At 37.7% G+C, this 10,997-nt stretch overlaps 1 protein-coding gene across 1 annotated transcript in view; it reads left to right on the top strand.

Annotated features, from left to right (window-relative positions):
* The first annotated feature begins 1,936 nt into the window (after nt 1-1,936).
* LOC104493847 (vesicle transport protein SFT2B-like) overlaps nt 1,937-10,997 on the top strand; it is a 13,123-nt gene continuing 4,062 nt past the window's right edge. Inside the window, exons 1-5 of the mRNA XM_010136606.1 lie at nt 1,937-2,019; nt 4,934-5,016; nt 6,687-6,768; nt 9,104-9,139; nt 9,906-9,964. Of these exons, the coding sequence (XP_010134908.1) occupies nt 6,700-6,768; nt 9,104-9,139; nt 9,906-9,964 (164 nt within the window). The 5' untranslated portion in view covers nt 1,937-2,019; nt 4,934-5,016; nt 6,687-6,699. The remainder of the gene's footprint in view (nt 2,020-4,933; nt 5,017-6,686; nt 6,769-9,103; nt 9,140-9,905; nt 9,965-10,997) is intronic.

Raw genomic sequence — 10,997 nt, 5'->3', positions numbered from 1 at the left:
AGGAACAGTGTCAGATATTAAGACTACGAGAGCAGTAAGTGGCAGCAATGTGCCTGATCAACCTGAAGAAATTATTTGCCTTCATCCTTTCCCTGTTGATCTGAAATACGTACATTGGGGGTAGTGATAGTGTTGGCCCATCCACACTTGGTTTCTGAGTAGGGATGGAAAGGATTTTTACTTTACAGTGCGTGTGTGTGTACATGTGATTAGTTGCATGAATAGGTCTAACTAAAACCATGATTCAGATGGGTATCGACAGTTATGTCTAACCAGCTCTTCCTGCACTTGGATAGGCATTCAGGAATATGACTGTCAAATATGATTTCAAATACTGAACTATCTTTTAGTCACTGTTTTTGTCTATTTCTTTAATGCATACATAAGGATAAAGAGTTGGACCTAACAAGGTAAGCTGCATCTTCGGACCTTTGGGAAGTTCTGTCTTAACTGCTAAACACAGAGAAGGGGAAAGAAAATTCCCAGCAATATTGTATCCCACTCCGTGTCTGCTCAGACACAGTATGCAAATGTAAAAGATTATTTTTAGTATTCTGATCCCCCTTCTTAAGCAAATATTTAGAGTATTTAATTTGATTAAATAAAGTTAGTAATTCTTTTGTAAGTAAAAAGTAGTCCAGACTGTTCCTTGTTGACATACATGCAGATGCTGATTAACCACAGCATATAACCATAGCATGTAAACGTCTGCTTGTATGTGGCCTTTTTTTTCTTAAGCTAGGTATGGTTTCTTCATTTGTAGAGAGGTGAAATCATTCTAGCAGTAACCAAATTTTACCACTACCTGAGAGAAATTTTGTGAGTAGGAGAAACATCGAGCTCATTGGTTAGGGAAGTCCTAATTTCTATATTTAGTTAATAATACTTGATTGAAAATACCTGTAGACTAATAATGAGGGAAAGTTTGCTTGTCATCTGAACAAATAGGAAAGTTAGCCTTTTGTAGTCATCTTACGTAAGCTGAAGCAACATTTCACTTCATAGATCAGTTTAGAATAGAAAATACATTAAATTTTAGTGACCTGGAATAAGCTGAAATACATTATTCTTACAGCACAGGTAGAGACAATGAGCCAAGCATATCTAACAAGTCACTTCTGCTGAAAGCGTCTGTTCTTCCGCTAGCAGTGTGACCCTGCCTCTTTCCTTATGTCAGCCCCGCCACTTTTCCGACATCTCGCTGAGCTGGTTTGTCTCAGTCTAGCATAGAACTAAGTCATCAAAATAGAGGAACACTAGTTCTCTTCCCACTTCACGAGTTGTGTCAGACAGCTTGGCTCATTAAGGGGTCTCACAGGTTCTGGAGTCACACTGGAGAAGCATGCAGTCAAGTGATTCATTTCAGCGAGTTAGCTGTCTGGTGAGACAAGCTCTGTTAGTCTGTCCACACCTTCACCCTGTAAGGAACAGTGATTGAAGTGGTATCGTACTGCTTGCAGTGGATACTTGTGTTAATATGTACACTGGATTCTGTCTAGTCACAGGAAAAGGTGGTGGAGTCTGTAGGAGCACACAGTGCTGCACAGATAGGTGTCTTCATCTGTAAATAGCTAGAAGGTCAAATCATTCTTCTGCTTTTGTACAATTGTGAATATTTTCTATTGTAATTGTATGGTGAAAAGAAAGTCTCTTTGAAAGTGGAGCGGCATTGCTTGAGTGCCAGGATATACCTTCACAGGTTTTGCCTTTTTTTGTTTGTTTGTTCTGGAAATATGTTCGTATTGCTAACATAATTTCTCAAACTGAACTTATTAATATGCAAGCAGTTATTAAGCAAGGTAAAATAATTGTTTCTGACTAAAAAATTGTTTTGTTTGGAATTAAGTGCTTTGGTAGTAAAGAAAAAAAATGTCCTTTAGATTGTTCAAACCTGGGTTTGTAATGTCTTTTTTGTTTTCCTCTCCTATTAAGGTCCTCGATGCCTCAACACTCAGCTTTGGTACTCGAATCAGATGGTTTGCCATATGTTTTGTTGCTGGCATTGTGTGTTCTATTCTTGTAAGTAAAGTGTATGTTTGTTTTTTTTTTTTTTTCCTGATACTTACTAATGTTCTGCAGTGGAGCCTTATTCATATTCATACTTTATATGTGATTCTGTGTTTGCTTTATTCTGTATCCTAAATTTTGTATACATAAATTTAACTGGACGTTAAATGTATAATTAGCACGTAGGGGCGGCTGTTCTGTAAATTATGATTTTCACCATCTTTCTTCCATTCACAGCAGAGAGTGTTTATATTGTAGCATAATGAAATTTCTTACTAGTGAACACTGACAAAATACGTAACATTTTTAATTTAGATATGTGAGTGTACTCGGAAAGAGCTGTTGCTGTTGTTCAGTGTGTGCCCTTATTTTGTAGCTCAAAGCTGCTATTAAAAGTTGAGATCTATTAATTGATTTGGTCTGTCAAAATTGAACACAGGTAACTTGCAGTACAAAGCAGCTCTTCATCTGCATGGGAGGTCTTGGAAATGGATGAAGTAACACTAGGGAAGTATCCAGACTGCTGGTTTCGTGGTTCTTTCTTTCTTTTCTTTTTTTTTTTTTTTTGTTATTAAATGGGAGGTGGGTTTTTTCCCAAGCACTAGGGAAGTATCCAGACTGCTGGTTTCGTGGTTCTTTCTTTCTTTTCTTTTTTTTTTTTTTTTGTTATGAAATAGGAGGTCGGTTCTTCACAGAGCATGCCTTTTGATGTAAGCTAGTCAGCAGCCTTTGGCTAATGTGTGTGGATGGCATTGGCAGTTTTTGTGGAGGCTGTCAGGCAGATTGCCTTGACTCATAACGCACTCTGGTAGTAAGATGGCGAAACTTGAACTGTGTGTATTAGTTTCTGGGTTTGCCGTTATTTAAATTACTCTTTCAATTACCATGGAAAGTTTTTAAACCAAGGATCCTGACTTACATAATGACAGGAAGAAGCAGCTGCGGAAGAGCAACCTGTTGATTGATTGAGGTGCTCACTTAGGGATAGCCACTTGCTGGATTCTCCTATAGGTGGAAGCTTCTGATTCTTTATCAAAACTTGTGGTTTGTAAGAGAACCTGAGACACAGAGGTAAACCGGAGAAATTGCTGGTCTTACCTGTGAGAGGCCTTATTTAAGTGGTAATTAGCTCAAAGAAACTGGAGAGTGGTATCGAACTGTCCAGAGGAGGGCCAGAGGATGATCGAGGGGCTGGAGCACCTCCTTTATGAGGACATGCTGAGAGAGCTGGGATTTTTCAGCCTGGAGAAGAGAAGGCTGTGGGGACACCTTATTGCAGCCTTCCAGTACTTAAAGGGGGCCTACAGGAACAGTGGGGTGGGACTCTTTTATCAAGAAGTGTAGTGATAGCACAAGGGGTAATGGTTTCAAGCTGAAAGAGGGTGGATTTAGATTAGATAGTAGGAAGAAATTATTTACTGTGAGGGTGGTGAGACACTGAAACAGGTTGCCCAGAAAAATTGTAGTTGCCTTATCCCTGGAAGTTCAAGGCCAGGTTGGATGGGGCTTTGAGCAGCCTGCTCTAAAGCAACCTGTCCATGCCCACGGTGGTGGGGTTGGAACTACATGGTCTTTAAGGTGTCTTCCAACCCAAACCATTCTATGATTCTGTGATATGTCTGTGTAAAATACAGTGACACAAACTCTGGCCAGATGCTTGTGTTAGAAAAGGGGCAAGTTCTAGGGAGGGAGCTCAAGATTGGATTGGAATATCCCTTTTTTAGGGTTGCTTAAGCATTATTTGGTTGACTTCTTCCCCCATTTTTTTTTTTAAAGTAATGGTTAACCAGCATAATTGCAGGTTTTAGTAACACACAATGTTTTTTTGCTTTAACACTTTTTTCTGAACAGATTAACATCACTCTTTTTGCTGTTTTTCTTTTTGTATTTAATCTTTGTGCCTGTTCTGTATCACATGGTGTGAAACAACAGATAAAAGGCTTTAGGATCTTGGTTTCCTTGGGTTATCTTGAGCTTCATAGATACAAATCGAAACTCTGCCAGTGTGTTTGCGGACCTTGTGTCTTCGAGAGTCTGGAGGCAGCTCCCTAGCTAGGCTTTGCCACAGGAGGCTGAAAGCTGGCAACTCTACCTTCTGCTTCAGGTTATGGACCTCTTGGTATGTTTATTATGTTCTTGGCTGGCCGAAATTGCAGGTGGGGTTTTTTTTAACCTAATGTTTGCAGAGTGTCCATAGGATTTCCTTGTAGAATACAGTTACGCTCTTCTCTTGCAGCTTTCCAGGATTGCTTGTACTGTGGTCTCTGCAAACAGATAGCACAGATTCTCACTGAAATTGCAGTTGGATAGAATATAGTTGCTTTAGGAACAACAACAAAAAAAATTCAACCAAACTGAAAAAGCATGTTCTTCTTGTTTAGGCTTTGTTTTCTTCATCATCATAGGGTCTGTGATCAGCAGAAGACTTTGGATTATTTTTGTGTTTAATTGAAATAAGAGATGTCTAGAAATAACAGTTCTAAAATATTTCTGCTCAGTTTCAGTGCATATCTAGACTGTAAGTCCAGATGGTCGATTAGAGAAGAAGGGAGATAATGGATATTAATGTGACTTTATGACATTTTATCCTTTGTGTGCAGAGGCGTATGATGTATATATAGTGGGGCATTGTAACAAAACTGAAAGTGTCATAAATAGAATATAAACAGTACAAATAAATGCATTGTTTATACAGTTATTTACAATATAAATATACATTGCTTTAGTTGTAAACATTGTGAACTATAATAAATCAATACATTATTTTGCCAGTAGGTGGCAATAGAAGTACACTGAATACTGACTACTACAACTCTGAGAACAGTATACTCCACTATGACCTTCTTAGTCTGAAAATATATGTATAGACTATAAAATCTAATTAAATTGAATTAACACATTAAAATCATCAAATAATCTTTTATAGGGAACAGCATCGCTATGGCTCCCAAAGGGGATCAAACTTTTTGCGGTGTTTTACACCCTGGGAAATATTGCTGCGTTAGCCAGGTACTATTTCGTAATTATTATTAGTAGAAAAATACCCTTCTTTGTATCTACATTTCCATTTGCTTTTATTCTGAAATGCTGTCTATGTTATGTATAAAACACATTGGTTTTGTATTGAAATGTTAATAACATAAGATCTTGTTTGTCTGACAGTTTTAAGATTAAAAATCAGTGAATATCAGTTAACTTGTTATTGTCCCACTGTAATGTTTTGTGTGATTGTTTTGTAGATACATTACAACTGCTATCTGAAGTGTGACTAACAAATTGCTGGCTGAATGTTTTGTATTTTTATAGCTAAGTCCTTCTGCCAGGTACAGAGCAGAAGGGGCACACTGGCAGTCTGCCCACTGTGTGAATGCTCTGTTACTGTAAGGAGCATTTGGAATCAAACTGTTATTAATCTGTTAAAACTCACATAAAGTAACATTAACATTAACAGAAATGGGATGGCGTACTGCTTTTTCCCAAATTTGTTTGGGGACAAATACGAGTCTCTCATTTACATTACTATTTCATCTCATATTAAAACAAGACAAAAAATTGCCTACCTCCTGGAGGCAGGCAAAACTGAGTATTTCCTTTTTTCTCCCTTGCCTTATTTATTCTTTTTTATTGTTTTTTTTGTTGAGGGGTTTTTTACCTAGTATTTTGGGTTTGTTTTCACTGCTTCAAATTAAATGAACATTTTAAAAACTTAGTCAAGTCTGTTTGTCGGTGAACTAAGAGGAAAGCTTTAACAGACTTGTATTTCTTTTAAGAGATTACTGAAAAACTTTAGTCTGGGCTTCAACTAAAATTAGAAGTAAAAATATCTATATATCTCCTTCTCTTCATTTCTTTTTCCTCAAGTTGCATAGAAGAGATCTCAGAAGTCCATATTGAATGGAAAAAAAGAGTTCTCTCAGTTCAATAGAAAAAATATGTTTTAAATTCACTGCAATCCAAACCAACACTTTTTCAGCATTTTTTAATCTTGGCTGCTAGGCCAGAAAATTAAGACAAAAAGAAGAGACCTGAAGAACTAAAATTAAAACTGAGTTAGCTAGTGGAAACATGGGGATGATGAAAATACAGTGATAAAAATGAGGGAGGTTCAGGCCACATAAAATAAGCAGAAAAAATAGAGCAAAATACATTGATGCTGATGAGTATTGAAGGACGGGCATCACAAGATGTTCCCTTACCAGCATGAAGATTTAATACAAACTACTGAACTTTTTCCTTCATTTTTTGTTTGCTGAGTTTGTGCAAAAAGTTACAGCCTCCCTGTAATCTTGATTGTAGCTATCTGCGTGCTGCCTGGGTAAGAAGTTCATGGTTAAACAGACATTTTCTATGGAAATTAGGGCTTTGCAATCTTTTGGCAAGTCAGTTCTTAGAACAGCCTCAACATGAAATTCGGTAGACTTCAACTTGACATCCACGTGCTATAAGTGGTAATGTTTTGGAACGAATTTCATAACCAAGGGTGACTCAATACATAAGCTTTGTCTGTAACCGAAATAATGCAGGTTTGTCTTTCATTCTGGTGAGTTTCTGTTGCTTAACACTGACATGACCTTTTCAAAGCCTTTGTAATCATGTAACTGTTTAATTACCTATTGTCTTTCAGAAAGATTTATTTGAGAGTGATTTACCATTTGTTTGTGGTTTTTTCCTCCTATTAGTACATGTTTCCTGATGGGGCCCCTGAAGCAACTGAAAGCAATGTTTGAGCCAAAAAGATTAATAGCTACAGTTGTTATGTTGGTAAATATACTATCTTTATTCCTTTTGCTAAAAAGTTTCCCCTTAGCCTCAAAGTTAAATTTGAGGCTTTACTAAAGGGAGATTATTTCTCATCCACTCTTCTTTGTACTAACTCAAGCTGATTAGCTCTGTATTTCGTAAAGATGATCTAACTCCTTTCTGTTAGCCTACGTTTTTTGTTGTTTATGATTTTTCTTAATTAATCATGTGGAGTAAAGTTTTTAGTAAATATTTCTTACTAAATGCTAGTATTAGGTCGATTATTTTTAATTTGTTTTCTGAAACAATTTCTTCAAGAAGAAGGCTAGAGAGACTTTTCACATATCATAAAAAGTCCTTGGTCACCAAGTCTAGCTTGACAGTTGTTGGTTGGCTGTAGCTCTGTTTGTATAGCTTAGTGGTTTAGCACTTTTGAAGCAACGGAGAAAATTAATTTCTCTCCCCAAAGTCTGGGAAGCCATATGTTCTGCTTCATGCCATATTGAGATTCTTGGCTCCTTTACTTCCATGACCATCATTTCTTCCAAGAGGATGGAAAAAACAGCCCCATCCCCAGTCTCAGAATTCCTAGGTAGTTAAAAACAAGTTTCTGTCTTCCTACTTCTTTATTTTGTACTTATTTTCACTCTCGTTCATCCTGATTTGTTGCATCTTTTGATTCTGAAATGTAGTTTGCTGTCCTATTCTCCCTATCATAAAATTTTTTTTCAGCTGATATGGGTAAGAAACCCTTCATGAATTCTTCCTGGATTGCTGTCTTTCTCTCGCACACCCACATGAAAAAAGTTCTAATCTCATTTGAGAAGCTCGTGTTTGCCCACATCTTTTGAAGAAGTAATTTGATCCTTGCTTGGACTCCAAACTTTTTTAGAGGTGTATTTTTGCCATCTCTTCCAAATCATACTAAGTTACAAGTCCTAGGGAAATCACATTTTCTAGGTCTGCAGTAAAAATGTCCCAGAATATCTCCAGTTCTCCAGAATCTGTGTTTGCTAAGCATAAATTCTCCAATGCTTCACAGCTGTGGGGTTTTTCTGGTCAAGCTGAGGGCCTAAGCGAGACACTAAAACGGCATAGAAATCGTTTGCTGTGATGATCCTGTCATCTACTGTGCTCAGTTAAGGTGACAAAGAAAATAAGTTGCTTTGAAGACTGTAGAAACAGGACATGTCATAAAAATTGAAAGAGAACGGAAAGTAGAAAAACCAGCACAGCTATACCTACCTGTGCAGAGAAGCTACCAAGAAGGCAGGAAAAGACACAATGAAAGGTTTCATCTAATGGGGAACAGGAACACTGGATGAGAACCAAGACCATTAGAATGGAAAGTTTCAGTAATACAGATGAGAACTGGAAATCTTCTGAAGTTTAGAAAACTTTCTGATGTATTTGAGTGTTTTCATTGCCATTGAAACACAAAGCTAGAATTGCAGCAACTCAGGAGTTACAAATATGTTTGGAAAATTTCAAGAGTCCGCTGCTTTTATTACCAGCAAATTTCCACTTACAGATGTTTTTTCAGTGAAAATTAATTTAGAGTTTCATTTTATTTTCTACTATGTGTAATGACAAATGGAGGGAGCCAGTTGAGATTTAGCAGAAAAGTTCAAAGTGATGGTTAAGCTGGCACAAATGGCATGATTAATTTGGCATAGTAAACCATATCCTTGTAATGTTACGTCAAAGGTGTACGAGATGCTTGAATAAAGCTGCACGTGACTTTTTCACTGTGTATTAGGCAGCTGCTCCCTAGTGTGCTCTTCATTACCGTCAGATGATGAAAAAACACTGGCAGAAGAAGCAGAGTTGGTGTTTGCCAAATACAGTAATCGTGAATGAGTGTTTTTAATGATGGGTTGTTCGTAGCTATGCAAATACCTTTCTTTTCAGATGTTGATGATGATGTTACAAATACTAGATCCAAAATTATACTGTATGCTGGAATAGTAGAATAGCAGTTCCCAGACTACTTGGTGGCTTTCAAGCAAGCTTTATCACCTAAGCCTACCTCTCAATAGACACATAAGGCTATGCAGACCTTGTTATGCAACTCCTGGTTCCTGAAGTCAGTTCCTCCCTCTTCTTTCTTTCAAGACTTGTGCCAGCTTTCCTGGCCATGGAGCACATCATACCGTGCTTTGGAAGATACCACTTTACATGAAGTTCAGCGTATAGTCACTGTGTGACAGCCTTTGGCTCTGCTTGTTTCATGAATCCATTCTGAAAATGCTGATTACCCACTGAAAACTTGATAAAAGTTTCTGTATTTGCTTTGTTGTGTCTTTGAGTATTTATTCTTTTCTTTCTTTTTTTTTTTCTTTTTGTCTCCCGTCAGCTTTTCATTGTATTGACTCTGTGTGCTGTATTCTGGGTAAGTGAGAATACTTTATTCCTCTAAAGAGCAATCTGGCTTGGTTAGTTTATTAATTGTATTATGGCTTTAACAAGCAGTTCAGTTGTAGAGGAAAGATGAGCTTGTGTGTTTGTGGTGGTTGTGTTTTCAACTGCAGTTGAATTTAGGTGGAGTGATGAGCCTGCTGACAACAAAGCAAATGCACACTTCCACCTGAATGTGATGTAGATGAGAATACAAAATCTAGAGCATCAGGCTCAGTCTTCAGACCTCTGGAGTAAGAACTAAGAAAAACAACTTAAGATAGGCTTTCATCTTAGTTGTGTATACTTACATCAGAGTATATGTAGGGGTCTTCAGAAACTATGGGTTCAGAATATGAAACTGATTAAGACGAAAAGAGACAGAACTCCTACCTTCAGGCATCTCAACTAAAAAACTAGCTGTAGTTTATGTGCCATAGAAGTAAATATGTAGCAAAAGTGAACTTCCATATTTGCAGGAGTTCAGTATCATGAATGAAAGTGAAGATATTAACAGCATCAGTGCTAACATTGTGTATTCAAAGCTAAAGAAAGTTTTCATAGCATGGCGTGAATGAAGTGACAGATAAAATGAATGGAAAGTTGTTAGAGTGGAAGGGAGTAGCAAATGAAGTTAAGACAAGGATACTTACGTATCGTCAGTTAACTAAATCTTTAACTGAACAGACTGTTCCCATTGTTTACAGTACAGACTGGTGCAAAATGAACTAACTTGAAATATTCGTTTCGTTTTTACTTAGTGGAACAGAAGAGGTTTGGCGATGTTATTCTGCATATTGCAGTCCTTGGCAATGACCTGGTAAGTTCCTTAGAATTCATTTTGATACCTTCCCCCTGCCCCTACACGCACGTGATTGTAAAACTGTTCGTATACACTTTGCATAATGTAAGGGTGCCCAAATGCTAGCCTCAAGCTGTTTTTCTAAGCTAGGTTGTGTAACTTCAAAATCTATATGCAGTCGTCTTGCAAAAATGGTAATTTTAAGTATATTCTGCAATGTGTGAACTTATTTGAAGCACTATGAAAGGAATATATATGCAAAAAAATTCTCATGACTTTTCTCTGTTGTGAAAGTAACTGTATGTTCATATGCCCTGCTTCTCATTATCTCTCTTTGAGTTCTAACTAAATTTTAGTTTTTGAAATGGAAGAAACTAAATAACATTTCACAGGGTGTGTTCTGCCCCAGGAATATTGAGTGGCACTGGGAGGGTAAATTTGGTGCAGCAGGTACTATGAAGACTATCCAGAAGCACGCAGGGGCTAGGCTTGGCAATGTGTGAGCACAGTTACATGAATGCCTGCAAGCCTGGCAGAAGTTTTGGAAGTTACTGCTTCCTCCATGGAGATGCGGTTGAACAGACTTGGTCTTCTTGTCCCGAGTGAATTACTTGGTACTAACTCTTAGGTGATCCCAGGTGTTAAGGCTCGAGGGACCGAGGTACCCACTCCTCGATTTACCTTAACGGAATCCCTCTGTGTTACAGGAAGAGATTTAATAGGGAAAGGAAGAAATTCACACCTCGGTCTGCTCAGATAGCTGAAACAAACTTTAGTATATCATAAAGCCACACAACTATATTCTATATGTATATAATTACAAACCAAAAGGGGAAGAGGGGGGAAAATGGGAAAAAAAAAAAAAAACCAAAGTAGTGAGTAGTGAATATTTACACACACCCTGTCCTTTTCAAGGCCAAAGCTCTAGCCAGCTTTCTGGGCAGGCGGCCAAGTAACGAGATAAGAGTGGAAAAAACTTTGGTTCGCTCCGCGATCCCAGCGAGGAGCAGAAAGGTTCTTTTGCTGCGGCAGGCTGCTTCATGGCGAGAAA

Source organism: Buceros rhinoceros, unplaced genomic scaffold, assembly GCF_000710305.1.
Source record: "Buceros rhinoceros silvestris isolate BGI_N320 unplaced genomic scaffold, ASM71030v1 scaffold47155, whole genome shotgun sequence".
In the NCBI taxonomy this organism is placed as follows: Eukaryota; Metazoa; Chordata; class Aves; order Bucerotiformes; family Bucerotidae; genus Buceros; species Buceros rhinoceros.
Note: the sequence above shows the minus strand (reverse complement) of the source record. Positions and strands in the feature narration are given on the sequence as shown.